General features: G+C 38.2%; 1 protein-coding gene and 1 pseudogene across 9 annotated transcripts in view; one reads left to right on the forward strand and one right to left on the reverse strand.

Annotated features, from left to right (window-relative positions):
- ATP8A1 (ATPase phospholipid transporting 8A1) overlaps positions 1–23,889 on the reverse strand; it is a 266,665-nt gene that overhangs the window by 46,430 nt on the left and 196,346 nt on the right. For all 9 annotated transcript variants that reach the window (XR_012434807.1, XR_012434806.1, XR_012434805.1 and 6 more), the window contains 4 exons: positions 9,644–9,827; positions 9,441–9,551; positions 642–716; positions 415–537 (listed from right to left, as the gene is read on the reverse strand). Coding sequence is in view for 6 of the 9 variants with exons in the window: in XM_065544954.1 (XP_065401026.1) it covers positions 415–537; positions 642–716; positions 9,441–9,551; positions 9,644–9,827 (493 nt within the window). In the remaining 3 variants the exon portion in view is untranslated. The remainder of the gene's footprint in view (positions 1–414; positions 538–641; positions 717–9,440; positions 9,552–9,643; positions 9,828–23,889) is intronic.
- LOC102144795 (small ribosomal subunit protein eS7-like) lies at positions 16,374–16,960 on the forward strand (annotated as a pseudogene).

Here is a 23,889-nt window from a genome sequence, read left to right on the forward strand (position 1 = left end):
CAATAAAATACTTCTCACTCCTTTACACACATAAAGCCAGTCCTTACCAGTCCTAGATGACTAGCCCCTGTGAGGAGTGAGCATGTCACCACAGCACTGAAAAACAGAAGGCCGGAGAACCAAAAGGACAATGATTTTTATACATCAGGCCAGCTTTACTGCTGCCTTGCAAACCCAAGTTAATTTGATTACATTTTAATTGTAAAACGCACAAAAAACCCCAAACTCAACTAACCAACAAAAAACCTTCTCTGCCTGTATCAGAACCTTAAGAAATATGACTTGCCATAGTCAGTACCCTGGAGTTGTCTCACGCTAGTATATCCTTGGCCTTGGAAAACCACATGCCCCATGTAATGAGGGCAGTAAAAACAGACCCACCAAACATGTCCCAGCCAGGGCACCACGTCCTACCTTGGTGTTGAAGTCCAGGGCATTCTGAGATGTTTTGTATAATTCAGGGTACTTCAACATATTCTCTTTTCTGCACGATCTCTCAAATATTCCAAGAGTTAAAGGAGGCATTGCTGTAAACATCTAAAGCACAGAAACTGGTCATTATGTCAAGCAGCCAAATGCAGGGTGAACCTTTATCTCCAAGTATTCAATGAAACAGGAATTATCAAATGTCCTAAACTTACCACGTTATAAAGACCTATACACCATCTTTCAAAGAGGATCTGTCCAGAAAAGCCATTAACAAAGGCAAACCAGATCTAGGAAAAAAAACCCAAAACCCCCAAAATTAGAATACAAAAACATAAATGCATTGCTTAGAATCTGTTGTATACTCAACTGCTGCATAATAGGAGCATTAACATATTATACTCATGATTCTTTTGAAAATGACATTTCTTTGGTTTACTTTTCTGATTCAAAGAGATGCTTTCATAGGGTATTTGTTATTTATGTCAGAATTGGTCCTGCTTGCTGAATCAAAAAAGAAATATACGAACAGGAAATCACGATTTAAAAATGAGAAACAATCTTGTTTTTCTTAATGGTACTTTTAGAGAATATATGTATATCTCATTAAATTTTTATAGCTTCAATTCCCTTAAAAATATCAGGATGCAGTTATTTAAAGATTGTTTTTTAAAATTATAAAAGTAACACTTGTTTATTTAGGAAATAGTTTCCTGCAATAATACAATCACTATTTTCATCTGCACTGGTTGTATAGTTCACTTAAATTCACAAATTTACCTTACTGGAAACCTGCATACAGAGAGTGTCATACTCTGCTCCTCCCCCTTAATATTATGTAATATGCATTTTCTTAAGTTGTCACATATCCTTTAAAATGATGTTAATGGATGTATAACCTCTACAATGCGGATGTAACTATTTTGGACCTTTAGCTGGCTTCCAGTTGTTTGCTATTATAAATAACTCTAAACTGAAACCATACATATCTCTTTTTCCTTAGGGTGAATTCTCAAGGTGGAATAGGTCAAAGTACATGGGTTTTCTTAATAGTTCTTGATAATCACTGCTGCTGGAATGTTAAATTTGAGGTTATATATTAAAATATTTTACTTAAATTTTATTCACTGATAAAACCCTATCTTGACTAGAGCATGATGTTCTTACATATTTTACAATTCTCTTTAAAAGAGAAATCTTAACTTTGGAAACAAAATTAAGGGACAATATGGACAAAAGTTTCTCCAGCATGTTTAAAACATAAGAAAAATTAAAGTGACTATTAGTAAACAATAGTACCTACATTATAGTTTTTAAAAAGCAGACCTGACGTATAACTAAAAATCAAATGCATCTGGGAGAGTACAAAGCCTGGCCCAGCAATGAGATTACATAAGCACAAATACAAAAACAAAACCTAACAACAACGACAACCACAAAACTGTTAGAGGAGAGCAGTCTTGACATGCGGCTCAAGTGAAATTTTGAATCAGAGTTGCAGGGAATTTGCTACACTTCACGTCTCATTTAACCTCATTATGGAAGCATGAATTGCTACAAATTCACCATTTATCAATATGTACCCAGGCTGGCCTCCCTATGAACAGGTTCTGTACCCATACTGATCTTCCTTTTTATAGTGGAAAGGAATGATTGAGCATGTATAAAAACTAATGTCTGCTTTATGAGATGGAAAAGAAAACAAAGTAGCAACAGCACATTAAAAATACGTCCAAATTGTGTTAGAGCTGTAACACATATTAACTACAACAATAAAACAAAAGCAGAGAAATTAGAGTCAAATCTGAAATTCTTACTTGCTTTGCTACATGTATTTATGGCAAATTTTTGATAATTTGCCCTAAACAAACAGCCAGATCATTTGATGCCTGCAAACTTTAAAAGAACTGAGTATCTTCACATGAAGTGAAGTTTCTTCTTTCCTGGTGAGTATACACAAATTGACAAAACAGACATTAATGCTCTCTATTGTGTTTTCACATTTGGCCTGAGATGTGGATTATGTAAATACCTATTTGGGATACTCAGAGTGATGGGGCTATTTTCTACGAAGGCAACTGTGATCTACTGTAGTAATTCATTCTAAAAAGCTCTTTCAGATTTCTTAAGGTATGATGGAAATATAAGGAATTTCAAAACAAACTTTCAATTATGGCCTCTCTAATCTATGAAGACACAGTCTAACCTTTGTTGGTCTGAAGAAAGCTGAAGCGCTCTGCATACCAAATTCGTCTAATGGACATGATTTGGCTCAAAGGTTGTAGCTCTAAATGCATTTGCAATCATCAATACTGTACAATGAGAAGTTTATGTTAGTTTGTGTGTGGGCAAACATTAGTAAATATGAATGGTCCCCTAGCTTCTTTGTACCTAATATTTGGTGCTGATTCAGAGGCTACTATGAGCTTGAAATTTAAGATCCTCCTTCAAATCAATATTTACAAGTTTCAAATTTGAAATAATTTGCAAGGAAACATGTTTGTTTCCAAAGTGTATTTTAAAATGCATGAACTGCTTTATGCTTTATGGCAGTTTTTAAGTGGAAAGCTATCAACACATTTTTATCATTTTATTTTTCCTACTGAAAGGTAGGTGAACATGTTTTTAGAAATGTACTTCCTGAATTTTTAAGAGTTAATATTTTAATTTACTTTTAAAGAAGAACAAATGACTAGGTAAGAACAGAAACTTTAAAGAGGGTACCTTACATTTTCACACCAATATTTTGACATTCAAGTTTACATATCTTAAAGGAGAAAGAGAAGGTCTTTAACAGTGAAGTAGTCTACCGGCAGGCAGATTTCAAGTTAGGCTGAGATTGTAGTTAATATTAGGAACATATCCCATGCAAAATAAAACAACACCTACATTATCCTAAATACATAAAAGTACCTTCTCTGATTCAACCAGAGCCATGGATTCAGAAAGAAAACACCAATCCCTCTGGGGAGGTGTTTAGTTTATTTAAATTCACAGGGAATTCAACTCCCAGCACCACTTGCTGGGACAGTATCACCTTATTGACTTTTATCAAAGCTTCTGGAAATTAGAAACACAACTTGGTTTTGAGATCTTCCCAGAAAACTTGGATATGGCCAATCATTTGAAAGAAAAGGTCTTATTTTACGAGGAAGGAGTCAGACATATCAGAGAAATAAAAAAATCTCTCTTTAAAAAGAGCCAATAATTTAAACGAACACCTAGAGCTGCCCCTGGGCAGCTCCTGTAAGGAAGAGCTTTATACAACGATCTGACAAATCTGTATTCGTCTGGCTGTAATTTACAGCCATGGAATATCTAGATAGTGACATTCCTAAGCAATATAGCAACGAGAAAAGCAGTGTTTGTAGTTTTTAATCCATAAAACGCATAGTGTTCAAGACTATTCCTTTATTAGCAAAGAAATTTTAGACCTGCTTCTCCTGGCATTATTTTCTAAATTCCACCTCCCAGTAGAGGCGTGGCAGCTAAAGCTTTACATTCATTTTCCTGATGGAGCATTTCTGCATATTAAACAGCAGCTTACAAATAGTCAATGAGTCCTCTGCTCCCACGCCTGATCAGCACAAAAAACTGAAAGGAGAGATTCGAGACTGGCAGTTGTCCTCACTAGAGACATTCAATGATGTGTTTTCTGTCTATTCATTCACAGTATTGACATGAGCCATTAACATCTGCAGAACTTGTTTTAGCTGGCAAAAGTTGGGTATCTGGGAATTGATTTAAAAGGTCATTTCCAAGACAGTTGAATTATATTCAAAACACATTTCCACAAACTGTTGAGAAAAATAAAAATGAGATTTCAAGTAAAGTTTAGAACTCACTTCCTTTTCAATGTGTAAAGAATTTGATCAGTGTCAAATATCTCGTGAAGAGGTTTTAAAATCAAAGGCAAGTGAAGTTTAGGGTTAATCAACCACAAACCACACAATGCTGGGCGTGAAACATGGCATGAAGATTGTTTTCATTTGAGTTTAATGTTTTTATTTTCTCATTAGTACATAAATTTTGTCTACTTCATTGTTGTCAATTTAGATTTAAAAAGTGACAAGTTGAGCATTCTTATTTTATAAAATTATCTTTTTATAAGCAGATTTATTGCTGGCAGTGGCTTTAAATTCCTGGTATCTTGATAAATCTATGTAAATAAACTGTATAAATTGATATTTGTTTGAATGTCAGTGTTCTGGAATGAGAAGAACATATAAATAGAAAAGCTAGATATATAGAAGGGATTGAGAATAGAAAAATAATTAACTTTAGAAAAGAACTACACATTTATATAAACAACAAAGAATATTTTTTTGGATCTCATAAGCTATTTTAGAAGTACATTTTGCTTCAAAATACAGACTATTCCAGACCAAATCTAGCAGTAATGAATGAGTAAGTTCATTTAAGTACCTTGTTTATATTTCCACGTATTAGGTTATTTTATCTAACAGGTTGTAACCTTTTTAGTGACCATTATACAAAACTGCCTGTACACTTCAAAACTAAGTTTCAATTTTACTAGCCTGACTCATAAGAACTATGCTCAGTCAACATTTAACAAGGAGATAAGCATTCTGACAGAGGCACAAAGAACAGGTGAAGCAAATACACACCAGCCCCCAATGAAAGTGTCAACATACTGACTTTGTTTATACTGTTACTTCTCAGAGTAAAGGATAGAATATGATTTCCATATAGGAGATGGCTGGATCTTTTTTTTTTTGAGACAGAGTCTTGCTCTGTTGCCCAGGCTGGAGTGCGGTGGTGTGGTCTTGGCTCACTGCAACCTCTGCCTCCCAGTTTCAAACGAGTCTCCTGCCTCAGCCTCCTGAGTACCTGGGATTATAGGCGACTGCCATCACATCTGGCTGATTTTTTGTGTTTTTAGTAGGGACGGGGTTTCACCATGTTGGCCAGGCTGGTCTTGAACTCTTGACCTTGTGATCCACCCGCCCCGGCCTCCCAAAGTGTTGGGATTACAGGCGTGAGCCACCGCACCTGGCCTGGCTGTATCTTTTTTGACAGATGTGTAGAAACAGTTAACAGATAAAATGGTAAAGTGGCAGGAATAAACATCTATTTGTAAGGGAACCCTCGGCAGATTTATGAGGGTGTGGTGGGTCCTTGACAGGAGTGGGAGATGGAGGTTTCTTAACAATGGGAAGGCCATTGTCATGATCTGCAGAGCTCCAACAGGAACATGAAACTGATAACACCTATAATTATTATACATATAGCTTCTGACAATAAAAAGGCCACTTTTTACAAAAAGGCAAATAACATATTTATTATGCCTTGATTAACCATTCAGTTCACTTATCTACCATTGCTGTGCTGCCCAGCATGGTAGCCACTAGCCACACGTGCTCTTGAACACTTAGATGTGATTAGTCTAAATCGAGATGTGGTATAAATGTAAAATATACTCCAGATTTTGGAAACTTAGGATGAAGGATGTAAAATATCTCATTAATATTTTTTTTTACAGTGATTACAGGTGACAATGATAATCTTTTGAATACATTGAGCTAGATAAAATATTCTGACATTAATTTTTATTTTTCTTTTTGCTAATGTGGTTTGCATTGTATTTCTGTTGGCAAGTAATACAGTTTGGCTGTGTCCCCAGCCAAATCTCATCTTGAATTCCCATGTGTTGTGGGAGGGACCAGTGGGAGGTAATTGAATCATGGGGGCAAGTCTTTCCAATGCTGTTCTTGTGATAGTGAATAAGTATCACAAGATCTGATGGTTTTAAAAAGGGGAGTTCCCCTGCACAAGTTCTCTTGCTTTGCCTGCTGCCACCCACGTAAGATGTGACTTGCTCCTCCTTGCCTTCCGTCATGATTGTGAGGCTTCCCCAGCTATGTGGACCTGTAAGTCCATTAAACCTCTTTCTTTTGTAAATTGCCCAGTCTTGGGTATGTCTTCATCAGCAGTGTGAGAACAGACTAATACAATAAATTGGTACCAGTAGAGTGGGGTGCTGCTGAAAAGATACCCAAAAACGTGGAGGTGAGTTTGGAAATGGGTAACAGGGAGAGGTTGGAACAGTTTGGAAGGCTCAGAAAAAGACAAGAAAATGTGCCAAAGTTTGGAACTCCCTAGAGACTTGTTGAATGGCTTTGACCAAAATGCTGATAATGCTATGGACAATGAAATCCAGGCTGAGGTGGTTTCAGATGGAGATGAGAAACTTGTTGGGAACTGGAGAAAAGGCAACTCTTGTTATGTTTTAGCAAAGAGACTGGCAGCATTTTGCCCCTTCCCTAGAGATCTGTGGAACTTTGAACTTGAGAGAGATGATTTAGAGTATCTGGTGGAAGAAGTTTCTAAGCAGCAAAGCATTCAAGAGGTGACTTGGGTGCTGTTAAAGGCATTCAGTTTTGTAAGGGAAGCAGAGCATAAAAGTTAAAAAAAATTTGCAGCCTGACAATGCAATGGAAAGGAAAAATCTCATTTTCTGAGGAGAAATGGAAGCTGGCTGCAGAAATTTGCATAAGTAACGAGGAGCCAAATGTTACTCCTCAAGACAATGGGGAAAATGTCTCCAGGGTTTTCATGGCAAAGTTTTCATGGCAGCCCCTTCCATCACAGGCCCAGAGGCCTAGGAGGAAGAAGTAGTTTTCTGGGCCAGGCCCAGGGTACTTGTGCTGTGTGCAGCAAAGAGACTTGGTGCTCTGCATTCCACTCACTCCAGACATGGCTGAAAGGGGCCAACATAGAGCTCAGGCAGTGGCTTCACAGGGTGCAAGCCCCAAGCCTTGGCGGCTTCCAGGTGGTATTCAGCCTATGAGTGCACAGAATTCAAGAACTGGGGTTTGGGAACCTCTGCCTAGATTTCTGAAGATGTATGGAAATGCCTGGATGCCCAGACATAAGTTTGCTGCAGGGACCGGGCTCTCATGGAGAACTACTGTTAGGGCAGTGGAGAAGGAAAACGTGGGGTCAGAGCCCCCACACAGAGTTCCCACTGGGGCACTACCTAGTGGAGCTGAGAAGAGGGCCACTGTCCTCCAGACCCCAGAATGGTAGATCCACTGACTGCATTGTACACCTGACACCGGCCTGTGAAGGCAGCTGGGAGGGAGGCTGTATCCTGTAAAGCCACAGGGTGGAGCGGCCCAAGACCATGGAAACCCACCTCTTGCATTGGCTTGACCTGGATGTGAGACATAGGGTCAAAGGAAATCATTTTGGAGCTTTAAGGTTTTACTGCCCTGCTGGATTTCGGACTTGCCTGGGGCCTTTGGCCCCTTTATTTTGGCCAATTTCTCTCACTTGGAGTGGCTGTATTTACCCATTGCCTGTACACCCATTGTATCTAGGAACTAACCAACTTGCTTTTGATTTTACAGGCTCATAGGCAGAAGGGACTTGCATTGTTTTGGATGAGACTTCGGACTGTGGACTTCTACACTAGTGCTGAAATGAGTTGAGACTTTAGGGTATTGTTGGGAAGGAATGATTGGTTTGGAAATGTGAGGACATGAGATTTGGGGGGGGCCGGGGCAGAATGGTATGGTTTGACTCAAAGCTCATCTGGAATTCCCATGTGTTGTGGGAGGGACCCAGTGGGAGGTAATTGAATCATGGAGGCAAGTCTTTCCTGTGATGTTCTAGTGACAGTGAATAAGTCTCATGAGATCTGATGGTTTTATAAAGAGGAGTTCTCTTGTACAAGCTCTGTCTCTTTGCCTACTGCCATCCATGTAAGATGTGACTTGGTCCTCCTTGCCTTCCGTCATGATTGTGAGGCTTCCCCAGCTATGTGGAACTGTAAGTCCATTAAACCTCTTTCTTTTGTAAATTGCTCAGTGTTGGGTATGTCTTTATCAGCAGTGTGAGAAAAAAAGTAATACAGCAAGCTCCTGGAGGACAGGAACCATGCTTGATTTACTTTGTAGTTGTTGGACTAAGCCTGGTGCCTGGGCTCTGTAGGTGCTACAAATTGTTCACAGAACAAAATGCATCCTTTTAAAAGTGGTATTCCTGACTCGGGTTTTCATTTTAAAAATTATGTTATGTTTGACACATAAAACGGATTCTACAAATCCCTTGCTATCCGGACACAGAAACTAAAGATTCTGATAATTTTTAGACAAATTTCTCATCATCTGAACTCTTGCTACTCACCAAACACAGAAATAAAAACAGATCTGGATAGAGAGGGATCCTTGTATATAACAAAGATCTAAGTTTTGAAACATAATAGGAACAATGAGGCAACAATACTAGCAAAGCTACCTGCATATTTTTCCTGATTGCACTACTTTGTCTCCTCTCAGAATTAGAAGTGCTAGCTTAGTTCAATGTTTCTCATTTCCTCACCTTTTTTAAAAAATAGGTTTTCTACATGTGTATTATCCCTCCATGGTGTATTGCTTTCTTCTGTATGTTTTTGAGCTTTATTAAAAATGCAGTCAAGTTTACAGACTAATTTATACATTAGTAATAATGTATTTTTAAAATTAAATACATTATTATCTCATTAGCAACTCTAATTCAACACTTCTTATCAATGCAACATAACATTTTTAGCTAGAATTTAAACATAATTCTCCACGGCTGACAAACTTTTTTTTTTTTTTTTTTGAGGTGGAGTCTCACTCTGTGGTCCAGGCTGGAGTAGAGTGGCACAATCTCAGCTCACCACAACCTCCACCTCCTGGGTTCAAGTGATTCTCCTGCCTTAGCCTCCCGAGTAGCTGGAATTACAGGTGCCTGCTACAATGCCTGGCTAACTTTTGTATTTTTAGTAGAGACGAGGTTTTACCATGTTGACTAGGCTGGTCTTGAACTCCTATCAAGTGATCCACCTATCTTGGCTTCCCAGAGTGCTGGGATTACAGTCCACCTTTTTGTTTTAATACATTTAGAATTTATAAAAAGTTGGCAAATAAAAGATTAATTAAAACAATGAGAAAATGTCTTCAAAAAGGAAATTTCTTTAAATATGTATGCAAATGACAAGGATTTAGATTTTAACCTGCTATTACCTCGATAATATAGAGCACTATATTCTTGTAGAAGCAGTATAAGATGCACTTGGAGACTCTGTTATAGTTCCAGGCACCATGAATCATCAGTAAATTCTTCAAATATTTGAACTAAAATGAGAGTGGGAAAAAATTAGTATTTTCCTTTTCAAAGCATCAGTTGACTGAGAGGAATGATGTGTTTTGCAGAAATGACGCTTTACCTGAGCTATGGAGTAATCAGAGGAATTAGCTGCCTGCAGGCCTTCATTGCCACTGATACCAACACCAACGTGTGCTGTCTGTATCATGCTGACGTCATTTGCTCCATCACCGATTGCAAGCGTTACGACTTTGACTTGTTTCTTAACCATCTCAACAACTTCAGATTTTTGAAGAGGAGAAACCCTTAAATTGAAACATTATCAATTACTGTTTTCTGAAAAAAGGAATTTTGAAATGCCACTGTGTTGAAAGATAAAAGATGCAAAAGACCTAAATGAATAGTTCTCTGAAGAAACCTTATGATAAAGTTTTAGGATTGCAAATGTTTACTCATCTGTTAACCTGGTTACCGTATTAAGAAAAATTAAAATAAACAAATAAAAACAAGTCTCAGAGGCAAACCCCTAGGTGACAGCTAGAAGAGAGAATGCTTTGTTAAGCATTAGCCTGCCAGAATGCTTGCATTAATATGTTAAAGAAATAACATTTGAGTTCAGAAATGCCTTTACTTCCTAACAAACATCAGAATTTCTAATTCTTCACTTACAAATTAAAAATAATGTCATAAATGCTGTCAAACACTAACTAAATCCTACACAGTAGCTGGAAAGTAAAAGTTTTGAGCTTCTGCAATCTGATCTTACATAATGGACTATATGCTTAAAACTCTACTTAAATTAATTCTCAGACACCATGGTAGATGCCAAATATCTGATTATGGTTCATGGGCTTCTTTTTCTTCCAAAGCCACTAACGGTCAAGTAGAAATCAAGCAACCTCTTATACACATGCGGACCGGGAACAGAAGACACCAGTATCTGTATTAAAATCATATTTGGTATTAGATTTGGAGTTACTTTTCACAGACTTTTTAAAGCCATTTAAATTAAGAAATAAACATCAGGACAAGGGCAGAAGGGTTCAAAGACGGAATGCATCGGCATAATACACTGTCTACGCTGTACTGGAAACTCTAGAGGAAAACAGGAAAACTACACAATAAATTGGTCTAACAAACTGTTAAGCTAATAATTAGACAGTAAGAGCTAACTAACGTACATGATGTTGATACAAGAAAAACATTTCAGAGCTACATTATTTATCAAGGTTATGTGGCATAGATGTCTAATAATAAATATCTGCTAAAATATCTGAAACATCATTTACTATTCTATTTAAAAATGAAGATCATAACTTTGAGAGAATCGATACATCTTTGTCCATTTTCCTGATCATTCCATAGGAAAAATTTTTAGTGGCAGATACTCTGCACAGATATGTGCCTTCAGGAGTCCCACTGCCCTTATGAACTGCTTCAGCCAGAGTAGCTCTGGTTTTTATTTCAAGTCTGAGAATCATTGCATTAGACTGTGAATTGCTTGTAGAGTCAATTGGTCTCTTCTTTGTATTTTTAGTACCTGATCCAAAATAGATATTCAATAAATGGTTGCTATATGAAAAAACTATTTTTAATTTTTTCTTTGGATTTCCTTTTACAATCTAGCAATAGTACAAAATGACACAACTGTGAACTCAGCAAGGAAATGAATGCCTATCGAGCCATTAGCAGGCTATTTCACTGTTAGCTTCATTTTTCTTCAAAGCAATTTTCATTTCATTTTCACATTTTATTTAATTTTTCTTACCAGGTTAATATAAACTGGTAAGTCCACTGGCTCTAGGTCAATGTTTAAACATGGACTATAGTTGACATTTAGTAAATGTCAAAAAGGAATGCTTACCAATAAGTGATCTAGAATGGGAAATGGGCATGAATAGAGAGAAGTATTTGAAAGCTTTATCAAATTCCCTTTAATAGTCTAACAGTATGAATACATTATGAAGTCACACCAAGGGTTCAATGGAACTAGGAAACAGTGGTACTTTTTCCATAAACTAAACCTGTGATTAAGGAGAAATCTCTGCAAGGTGAGCTGATATTAGTGATTTTAAAAAAGCATCAGAAAAGAGTTGGACTAAATTTAGTTTTCTTCATGGTGATCACAATCAAACACTGCTTTCACTGCTTGATACTGTAATTTTCAACACCCAAATTAAAATTGGCTGAGGATTTTCATTCTATTCTGTATGGTTAAACCAGGTGTTAAAAACAAAGAGTAGGATTGCCATTAACAACAATGCCCATTTAAGAAAAAAAGATTAACGATATAGTGAGAGACATTTCAAAAGTACACTGCAGCTGCTACTAGCCAGAGCATCTGCTTCCATGACCAAGCTTTAAAAGTGAATGGCTGGCTGGGCTTGTTGGCTCACGCCTGTAATCCCAGCACTTTGGGAGGTTGAGGTGGTTGGATCACGAGGTCAGGAGATCGAGACCAGCCTGGGCTACGTGGTAAAATCCAGTCTCAAATAAAAATACAAAAAATTAGCTGGGCATAGGGGCGCACGCCTGTAGTCCCAGCTACTCGGGAGGCTGAGGCAGGAGACTCGCTTGAACCCGGGAGGCAGAAGTTGCAGTGAGCTGAGATGGTGCTACCGCACTCCAGTCTGGGCAACAGAGCGGGACTCCATCTCAAAAAAAAAAAATGGATGACCGTCTTGGAATAAGGTTGAAGACATAATGGATTTCCCTGACCATTAGTGATGTCAAGCATTTTTTCATATGTTTGATGGCCATCTGCATATCTTGAGAATTGTCTATTCATGTCCTTAGCCCATTTTTTGATGGGATTGTTTTTTCTCTTGCTAATTTGTTTGAGTTCCTTGTAGACTCTGGATATTTATTCTTTGTTGGATATATAGATTGTGAAGATTTTCTTCCACTCTGTGAGTTGTCTGTTTTCTCTGCTGAGTGGTCCTTTTGCTGTGCAGAAGCTCTTTAGAAATGCAAATCAAAACCACAATGTAATACCACCTTACTCCTGCAAGAATGGCCATAATAAAAAAATCTAAAAAGAATAGATGTTGGTGTGGATGTGGTGATCAGGGAACACTTCTACACTGCTGGTGGGAATGTAAACTAGTACAACCACTATGGAAAACAGTGTGGAGATTCCTTAAAGAACTAAAAGTAGAACTATCATTTGATCCAGCAATCCCACTATGGGGTATCTACCCAGAGGAAAAGAAGTCATTATACAAAAAAGATACTGGGACATGCATGTTTATAGCAGCACAATTTGCAATTGCAAAAATATGGAACCAGCCCAAATGCCCATCAATCAACAAGTGGATAAAGAAACTGTGGTATGTGTGTATATACATGTATATATATGTGTGTATATATGTACATATATATGTAAATATATGCAAATATACATGTAAATATATGTTCATATATGAAATATATTCCTATATGTAAACATATGTAAATATATATGTGTGTGTATATATATACAGATACACACATATATGAATGAGATGGAATACTACTCAACCACAAACAGAATGAATGAATGGCATTCACAGCAACCTGGATGGAATTGAAGACTATTATTGTAAGTGAAGTAACTCAGGAATGGATAAACATTGTATGTTCTCACTCATATGTGGGAGTTAAGCTGTGAGGATGAAAAGGCATAAGAATGATACAATGGACTTTGGGGACTCAGGGGAAAGAGTGGGAGGGGGACAACAAATTGGGTACAGTGTATACTGCTCAGGTGATGGGTGCACAAAATCTCCAAATCACCACTGAAGAACTTATTCATGTAACCAAATACTACCTGTTCCCCCAAAACCTATGGAAATAAAAAATTAAAACAAAAGACATAATGAAAGCCTTCTTTTCTGATGACTCTGAAATATCAGTTGGTTGCTAAACAAAGATATTGGATTTAAGTGGAGATTCATAAAAAATAAAATACACATTCTTAAAATATTTAACTCAAAGTATAAATGTACAAATTGTGATAGAGGGCAAAGAACCTTACTTTGCACAGGGGTCTGCTGTTTGAAACTCTGCATGTTTTTGTAGCAGAAATCAGACTCAGGCATAGTCGATGGTTTGCTTCACTAAAATGAGACCAGAATGTACCATTTCCTTTCACCCCAGTTTATAGTGAGTTTACTCCAAAATTCGACAGCAATATTTTTTAGCAACTCAAAAAGTCTTTCCAGAGCATTATACCTAGATTTACCAGCAATAACTTTTATTCCATTATTTGGATGAGTTATGAGATATTTAATTAGATGATTATTTCAAGAAGTACAACAGGAATAAGCGTACTAGGGAACAAGCCCCACTTACAAAGCACCAAGTCAATTCATGGAAGCCAAAGAGCATGTACACACCTAAGAGCTTCTGGGTGTGAGCATAGCGTGCTGTGAGTACCTGGCAGAAGGCTGTAGGGAAGGAATGTGGCTGAAAGGGATTCAGGTTTGTCAAGCTGAAGTCAGCAAAAAAAGATCCACTATTTTTACAGCATCCATTTAAAAAATTGTTCCTTGCTACAAGGCGGTTACAATACAGCAAAAGAAAATTATAAGACATTAAAAATGAGTGTAACATAAAGCTTTCTGATATGATTGCCCCTCTTTGATAATTTCAGAAATCAACATGAGCTTTAAAAGGCCTCCCTTGATAAGTTAGAATTTGACTTGGCACTGGAAAGGAGAGGAGAATTCACTTCAGGTAACAGAAATAGCACATAATAAATTTTAACTTCACATTCAAAATTATCCAGAATATATTTTTTTCTACTGCTGTGTCTGCACCTCTTAAAAGATTACTCTACTCAGAGTTTATTTGCTTTCTTGATGTCGGTACACTTGCTTCTAGATCCATACAATTTCCATATGAGTCTAGAACTACCTTACCACACAACAAGTTAATTCTTCCTATGTCTATCAAAAAATCACATATCCACGGCTGAGAATATCTAAAACCTAAACAGATGCCAATAGTGACTCAATGTATAATTCTGAAACATCATAAAGGCACTGTTTTCTTCCCTGAGATTGTTTTTTTTTAACCATTTGTGGGTCTGCATCCAGGATTTAAATTATTCACAGTTCTCTTCTGTTCCACTGTTGCCTTTTCTTCTTTGGTAGAAGAGACTCCATGGAAAAAGACTACGTATCAAATGTGTACTGTAAATGTCCCTTTCTCTTCCCTGTGGCTCCACAAACAGAGGGTGGTCCTTCGTGATACAACCTAGACGTGCACTAAGTGTAATATGCTTTTCAGATATTATTTTGGCTGTAGTTTCTGCACATGTTACTCATTATTTTTCTTATTTGCTATGCAGTAACTCTCACTGCCCTGTGAACACTAGACCAGAGCACTGGAAATTTTTACCATTTAAGCTAAGAAATATATAGGTGGTCCATCTTATATGAAGCTTGTTTTGCACTCTTTTGATGGGATTAGCTAAATGAATCACCTTTCTAAATGAAATATGAAGATTATATGTACACACATATATATATAAATATAGATAGATGTATAATAAAGGATAATTTAGGGAATTTTTTATAGGTAGCCAAAAGGAATACAATAATTTATCCTACTGGATTGTGTTTTGGGATTAATAACCTAAAAAATTCTTACATATACACAAAATTATACTAATACAATATGATCTCAAAGACATGCTGGAAACTTAAAAATTACTATAAAGTTGCCTTTAGAAGGTAAATCTAGAAAACTTTTTAGGAAGAATATGAAGGAATATAGTATTTTCTAGTTCTCCTGAAATGTTTTATATAGTGACCAAGCCCAGTATTTACTAAATTTCTTTAACTTCCTCAAACTTTAAATTTGAGGTCTGTTCCAGGTGCCTGTTTAGAGGTCAGAATCATTAGTGAGGGGATCTGCTGTGCTTTTCTTTGCAACAAACTTCCTAAGATTTCTCCTGTGAATATCAGTGTATTTCCCACTGACTCATATTTTGTTGACTACTTAAAGAAATTACAAAAGGAGAGAACAACGTAAACTAGAAGATCTTACTTGAATCCTTCTGAACTAAAATTTGGCAGGTTCATTTATAAAATTTTACATTGAGAAGAAATTAAGATAGAGCAAAAGAAAAAAACCTGATACACAAAACTACAAAATATTTTTAATTACTCTAGAAACTCACCATCAACTTGTTACTGGAATGAAAACAGCAGCTTACATGGCAAGTGTTAAAAAATGATACTTAGCAATACGGTACATAATGAAACATTCAACCACTTTTGGTAAGAAATCGCGCTATTCAAATGACTGATGAGTGAGAGCTCTCCTAGCCTCCAAAACCTACATCTGTTGATATACTGTGCAGTTGTGGGCATTCAGGAGACCTTACAATATAGGGATGGAGTCTACAGAATTAAAATACAGATAGCCTTTCCATAGGACAAAAAAGGAAAGCAAATTTAAAAAATATTTCCTTTCTGCAATGCATTTTAGATATAAAACTTCTCTTTTGTGGAATTTATGTGGTTATAGGTAAACATACTGCTGTCTGTTTCAATGATTTAGATAAGTAGTTTAAATAGGGACCGTTTCTATTGATGGTGTGTATTTGATTATACATATATGTGCACGTGTGCACTAATTAGCAAATAGACCTATGAAAGGCACTAAAAAGGAAACTCCGCCTAGTATAGATATTTATTATGGTATTCACACCAGAAAGCTTAGTTTATCTACAATACTGCTGTTCATTTTCTCTTCAGAAAATATCTTCTAGTTATGTTGAACCTAGCACTGTACTCAGCACATAGCAGATTTAAAACCGGTAGCAGGCTCTTCCTAAGCTGGTGCTTAGCAAGGAGAAGGCCATGTTCAGTTCAAACACCATGACTGTGAAGCCCAACAGTAAGAAACCAAACAAGTTAGAAGAGTCTGGCATCTTCCAGGCTCTTCTGGAGCTGGAGATAAACTTGGACCTCAAGGCTCAGCTCAGGAAGCTGAGTATTACAGCAGCCAAGGAGCCTAAGTTGGTGGTGGCCTGAAAGCGATCATAATCTTTGTTCCTGTTCCTCAACTGAAATCTTTCCAGAAAATCCAACTCTGGCTAGTACGTGAATTGGAGAAAAAGCTCAGTGGGAAGCATGCTGTCTTTATTGCTCAGAGAATTCTGCCTAAGCCAACTTGAAAAAGCCACACAAAAAATAAGCAAAAGCATCCCAGGAGCTGTATATGACACAATTTTGGAGGACTTGATCTTCCCAAGTGAAATTGTGGGCAAGAGAATCTGTGTGAAACTGGATGGCAGTTTAAGTAAATTTAAAAAAGGTTCATAAAGGTTCATTTGGACAAAGCGTAAGAGAACAACACGGAATGCAAGACTGAAACATTTTCTGGTGTCTATAAGAAGCTCACGGACAAGGATGTTAATTTTGAATTCCCACAGTTTCAATTGTAAACAAAAATGGCTAAAGTATATTCACAGTAAAAAAAAAAAAAAAAAAAAAAAAAAAAAAAAAAAAAGAAGGTAGTGGAACTAAATAAATGGAAATGTTACAAGACAGACACATTTGGCTGGGCGCAGTGGCTCATGCCTGTAATCCCAGCACTTTGGGAAGCTGAGGTGGGTGGATCATGAGGTCTGGAGTTCAAGACCAGTCTGGCCAAATACCAGTCTCTACTAAAATTCCAAAAAAAAATTAGCTGGGTGTGGTGATGTGCACCTATAATCCCAGCTACTCGGGAGGCTAAGCCAGGAGAACTGCGTGAACCAGGGAGATGGAGGTTGCAGTGAGCTGACATCGCACCACTGCACTCCAGCTGAGGTGACAGTACAAGACTCTGTCTCAAAAAAAAAAAAAAAAAAGAGAAAGTAACATTGCCATTCTCATTCATTTTTGACTATTCACTGTTAAGAAGCAGAATCCGTTTGATAAGGTTCGTACCTAGAGTATAAAGGGAACTATGTAAAGGACATTGGATTCTCCAGGCTCTCTTCCATGTGTAGGGAAGACAGGAAAAAAATTATTACGTAGAGAAGGAAACATTCACCTCTTCATGGGAAAGTGGGTATATTCAGAATGAAGTAGGGCCAGCTGACAGCGTGCCTCTACACGCCACAGTAACAAACTTGTAATGTCACAGCCAGCTCTAAGCAACAGGAGATGTTAAAAGTTTTTGATATAAAAAAGAGCAAGGTTGAGGCTGTTCCTAAAAACATTAATTTGGATTGCCCAAAGTATGTTTTATATATATCTGAATATGATCTAGGGAAAGGACAATGAAAATCAAAATAAAAACTCAGAGGGCTCCAAATAAAAGTGGCTTCAAAAATGACTCTGAGGTTTCAAATTTGGGTGACTGGGAGAATGAGGGTCTAAACATAAATGGAAAAGACAAGAAGAATATTGACAGCGGAAAAGTATCAGGGAAGTTCTAGATACTCAGAGTTTACATAGTAGTGGGATACCCTAGTGGACTCATTTAAGTAGGCTGACTGAAAAGTTGGAACTGGACTTGGAAAAGACTGCAGAGTTGGGAATGTGCCTTCAGGTGTCATTCATTCAAGTATTTCATGATCCTTTAGTATGCGATTAAATCTCTGTGGAAGAACAGAAGGAAAAGAAAGCAGATCTCAGGACCTTTCTTCTGCCCCCAAGAGTTATTAAGGACTTTTATTGAGCTACTATCCTGGGAGTTAAATATTGTCAGCCTATATGATAGTAGTCCCTCTCTGTACACCTGCTCTGAAGAGATAGAAATTTTTCCTGTATGGAACAAGGCCATGCCACCTGTTTAGGGAGTCTCGCCAATGGGACTGGTGTGCTCTCAACTGGGAAGCACTTCTATTCAAGAAGGCCTAGAGTGCTTCCCCTTTCAGCTCCCCCCTGTTGTGACCTTGCTCTCAGAGTGGCCTCCGTTCTCTTCCCATTTCTAGTATGTGACTGGAGCACACACGCCCTGTGATCTCTTTTCCTGTGACTCTGGGGAGGTAAGGAAGGGACAAATTTTTTTTTAATTTAAACTGATAAATTAATTTTTTGAGATGAGGTCTTGCTCTCTTGCCCAGGCTGGAATGCAGTGGCACAATCTTGGCTCACTGTAGCCTCAACCTCTTGGGCTCCAGTGATCCTCCTACCTCAGCCTCCTGAGTAGCTGGGACTAAAAATGTACACCACCATGCCTGGATAATTTTTTTTTCTTTTGTAGAGATGGAGTCTCGTTATGTTGCCCAGGCTGGTCTCGAACTCCTGGCCTCAAGCAATCCTTCCACCTCAGCCTCCCAAAGTGCTAGGATTACAGGTGTGAGCCATCATGCACGGCCCAAATTGGAAGGTTTAGGTTGGAAGAAAATCAGCTTGCTCTTCTCTGCCTCATGACCTTCCTGTGCTGTGTAGGTAAGTTTCTCCAAGGAACCTTCTCTCACCTTAAAATTACCTAGTGGAAGATGGAACAATTGGTAGCACAGAGCATTGACAGAAACTAAAATACAACTCTGAAGATGTCAGGAGTTAAAAAAGGAGGCCAGTAAATTTCAGGGTCATAATTATCAACTAAAAATCCAAGAGAAACCTTTGCGGCGATAGGAAGTGGTGAATACTTGGGAGAAGCTGAGCAGCATGGAGGAAAAGAGTGGTATGCAAGGGATAACGGAAGAACACACAGACGGGCAAGCTTTCTGGCGGCACTGTTCCCCGCCCATAGCACCCTGTTTGAGCTGACCAGCATGAGGGGGTGAGACTGGGCTGGATGGAGCCTCTCTCATTGCAACTGTAGAGTTTGGCTTAGGTTTGGAGCTTATGAAAACAAACCCAAAATAACATGCTTAAAAAACAAAACACTCCAATTCCAGGAGTACATCCTCAGTGCCCTAAAGCTAAAACGGCAGAAAGAATTCCTACCCAGGCCCTGGAACAGGAAAGCCAGATCTTCCTGGTCAACTTAAAGGCACAGAGCCAGGCAGGGACAGGAGCCAATAATATAGCTGTGCTGACAGACCCCCGAATGCCACCTCACACAGGGAATGCCATCAGAGGGCGGCTGCCTCTAACAAGAGGAGCGCTCAGGTAAAGGAACTAGGGGGAAACAGGAATTTAATAAAATGAGATTGGACCCTGCTTCCAAATTTACCTAATTAGGACTTAGCTTTTGGTGTTCTTCCAAAGGGATATTAATGCCTGTTAGAAACAATAGGGAAAAACGTCCTTCAGGGAAGCTTTTAAGACAGGAGAGAATCATGAGCGAAAAAGAAATACAACTTACAGGACCTAGTAAAAACAGATATAAGAATTTTAAAAAAGTATAATAACCAACCTTAGAGAGAAACATGAAATTAGGAAAAGCAGTTATGATGAACTAACTGAAAACAGTAATATGAAAAATGTAACTGCTAAAATAAAGAATCCAATGGTGAACTGAGTATGATATGATGCAGCCTGAAAGTTCAAATCCAAAATTTCTCCAAGACATCAGCCAATTAAAGGAAAGATTGTGGAAAAAGGGGAAAAGAGGAACAGAGGGACTATATGTATACAAATGGGAGTCCAAAAAAAGAATATGAAGGAAAATATAAAAAGTAATGACTAATGATTTTCCAGAAGAAAGACATATATCCTAAGATTGAAAGGGCTCACACAGGGCCAAAAACATAGATAAGAAATGACACCTATACCTAGACACATTATGGTTAAAGAATAAGAAAAATTTCTAAAAGCTTTTGGAGAGAAAAAGGAGCTTACTTACAAAAATATAAGATCAGACTAACCCTGGATACACACACAAAATCACTGTCTACAGTTCCTATCTCTTTACTGGAGAGGTGGGGGCAGGAAAGGAAGATATACTAGAACATATGGACATTTAAGGGGAAAAATTAGCACAAATAGAGTTACCAAAACACAAGAAATAGAATAAAGTATAAAAGTTTCAAACCGGCATAGGAAAATCTGATCTAGAGAGTGAAAGTTAGGGGGAGGAAAAAAAAAAAAAAAAGAAACAAAATCATAATAGACAGAAACCAAAATAAATGGGAAGAAATGAGGTCCAAATGGGAAGAAATGAGGTCCAATATAGCAACAATTACAATAACAGTTAATATAATGTTTATTTGCACCTAACACATTGAATTCTCAGAACAATCCCATAAATTACTACTGTCACCATTTTACAAACGAGGAAACCAAGGCATGGAGAAACAATATTTATTAAGGTTTAAGGTAAAATGGCAAGTGGTGAAGCTAGGATTCAATCCCAAGCAGTGTGGATTCAGACACAGCATTCTTTTATTTTTTGGAACAAGGTCTCACTCTGTTGCCAGGCTGGACTGCAGTGGTGCCAACTTGGCTCATTGTAGCCTCGACCTCTGGGGCTCAAGTGATCCTCCTGTCTCAGGACCACAGGTGTATGCCACCACACCTGGCTAATTTTTAATTTTTATGGAGACTCAAGGTCTTACTTTGTTGCTCAGGCTGGACAGACACAGCATTGTTAATCACTACATTATACAGAAGGATTGAACATAACGATTTGGAGAAAAAGCAAAAGACGAGACACATAATGAAACAAAGAAAAGCCAGGTTAGCAAATTAAATATCAGACCAAAAACAAAACAAACAAACAAACAAAAAATTCAGGACACAGAAGAGGCCATAACGGTCAGAGAGGAATCTTTATATATGACAGTATATAATATATACTGTCAGACAAAATATACACTTCACGTGAAATATTCAATTAGGCTATACAAGAGAAAATTAGATATCATTTATAGAGCAACAAACATTTTAATAATAGGTGCCATGTATTAGCTCACTTATTCTTCATAACTCTATGAGAAGAACAATTTCTATCTCTATTTTAAAGATTAAAAAACCAGGGCCGGGCGGGGTGGCTCATGCCTATAATCCCAGCACTCTGGGAGGCCAAGTTGGGTGGATCACCTGAGGTCAGGAGTTTGAGACCAGCCTGGCCAACCTGGTAAAATATAGGTCTCTACTAAAAATAGAAACATTAGCTGGGCGTGGCGGGGGTGCCTGTAATCTCAGCTACTCGGGAGGCTGAGGCAGGAGAATCACTTGAACCCTGGAGGCAGAGGTTGCAGTGAGCTGAGATCACATCATTGCATTCCTGCCTGGGCGACAGAGCAAGACACCATCTCAAAAAACAGATTAAAAAAACTAAAATCGGAGAAGTAATCTGGTGTTCAGCTACTAAGAGGTAGAGTCTAGGCTCTGGAAAGTCTAGCTTCAGTTCCTGAGCACTACAGCACAGGGCAACACTAGCAGGGGGAAAAAGAGTGGATTGTTTAGTAAATGCTATTGAAAGAATTTGCTCATGATGCAGAAATGAGTAACAAAGGATCCCCCCTCCTTCATAGCATATACGAAAATAAACTCCATATGTGTAAAAGACCTACATGAAAAAACTAAAGCTGTAAAGTTAACAGAAGAGGCAGGGTGCAGTGGGTCATGCCTGTATTCCCAGCATTTTGGGAGGCTGAGGCTGAGGCGGGCGGATCTCTTGAGATCAGGAGTTTGAGACCAGCCTGGCCAATATGGTGAAACCCCATCTGTACTAAAAATACAAAAATTGCCGTGCGTGGTGGTGGATGCCTGTAATCCCAGCTACTTGGGAGGCCGAGGTAGGAGAATCGCTTGAATCCAGGAGGCAGAGGTTGCAGTCAGCTGAGATTGTGCCATTGCACTCCAGCCTGGGCCACAGAGTGAGATTAAAAAACAAACAAAGTTAACAGAAGAAATTGCAGGAGTGGGAAGTCCTTTATATCCAAAAAGTGCAAACCATAAAAGGAAAAAATTAGTGGAGTTTGACTATGTCAAAGCCAATGGTTTCTGTTTAAGGAAGGGTATCACAGGCAAAATTAAGAAGGGAGCCAACCTAGAAGACATTTGCCACATCAATAATCAACAAAAAAAAATCAATGTCCAGAATACACAGAGTTCTCAAACACAAGCAGGAAGAAAGAGAAGAAACCCAACAGAAATTTCAGTATCCCTTTCCCCTCTTCAATGTACCACTTTTCTTCATAGCAACATTACCACTAATTTTATATATGTCTATTTGAGATATATCAATTATTACCATTCATATATACACAAACACACACACAGCAATTATTGTCTTTTGAATATTTGTGTGTATACTTATGTTATTGAACAACAGCTATGATGTGAAGGCTGGGATTATTTTTTTCCCATTGTTCACCGCTCTATTTCTAGTACTTAGTAAGGTTACTGGCACACAGTGAGCACTCAGAAAACACTTGCTGAATGAGTAAGTGAATGAATAAATTTCAAAAGCAGAAACTGAGAAAGGTAAATACTCCTGTGAGAAGCTCAACCTCTCTAGTAATCAGAGAAATGAAAATCAAAACAACAAGGTGTCATTTCACAACCATCAAATTGGCCAAGTTATAAATTCAGTAATACTATGTATTGTTATTAAGGCAGGGAATCAGCAATTCTATTCCATGGATCTGGGTTGGCACACTAGTATAGCTGTTTTGGAACAATGTGGCAATTCTGATGGGAAAGAAATATACATATACCCCACAGCCAAGCATTCCCATACCCCCCCACCCCACCATATATATATGTATCTCCTAAAAAAACCTCTTGCCTCGGGGGCATAGAGAGGCTATACATTGTAGTACTTTTCATGGTAGCAAAGATTCAGAGGAAAACTCTGTGATATCCCTATGAGAAGAGAGAAACAAAATGATGTATATGCATTAGTGTAATAACAAGCAGTGATAAGAATAAACAAACTTGGCTAGGCGCAGTGGCTCACACCTGTAATCACAGCACTTTGGGAGGTCTAGGTGGGAGGATCGCTTGAGCCCAGGAGTTTGAGACCAGCCTGGGCAACAAAGGCAGACTCTGTCTCTAAAAAAAAAAAAAGTTTAAAAATTAGCTGGGAGTAGTGGCACAGGCCTGTTATCCCAGCTACTCAGGAGGCTGATGTGGGAGGACAGCTTGAGCCTTGGAGGTCGAAGCTGCAGTGAGCTAAGATCAGGCTGCACTCCAGCCTGGGCAACAGAGCAAGATTCTATCTTCTCAAAAACAAAAACAAACAAAAAATAAATTTGTTTTACTTGTGGTGACATGGATATGTCTCAAAAACATGTAGAAAAATAAAGGTAAAAAAATTTCTGGGTGGGCGGCTCATACCTATAATCCCAGCCCTGTGGGAGGCTGAGGCAGGTGGATCCCTTGAGCTCAGGAGTTCGAGACCAGCCTGGGCAACACAATAAAAGCCCGTCTCTACTGAAAATACAAAAACTTAGCTGGGTGTGGTGGCACGCATCTGTGGTCCCAGCTACTTGGGAGGCTGAGATAGGAGGATCACGTAAGTCTGGGGCTGGGGGGTGGA

This window comes from Macaca fascicularis, chromosome 5, assembly GCF_037993035.2.
Source record: "Macaca fascicularis isolate 582-1 chromosome 5, T2T-MFA8v1.1".
In the NCBI taxonomy this organism is placed as follows: Eukaryota; Metazoa; Chordata; class Mammalia; order Primates; family Cercopithecidae; genus Macaca; species Macaca fascicularis.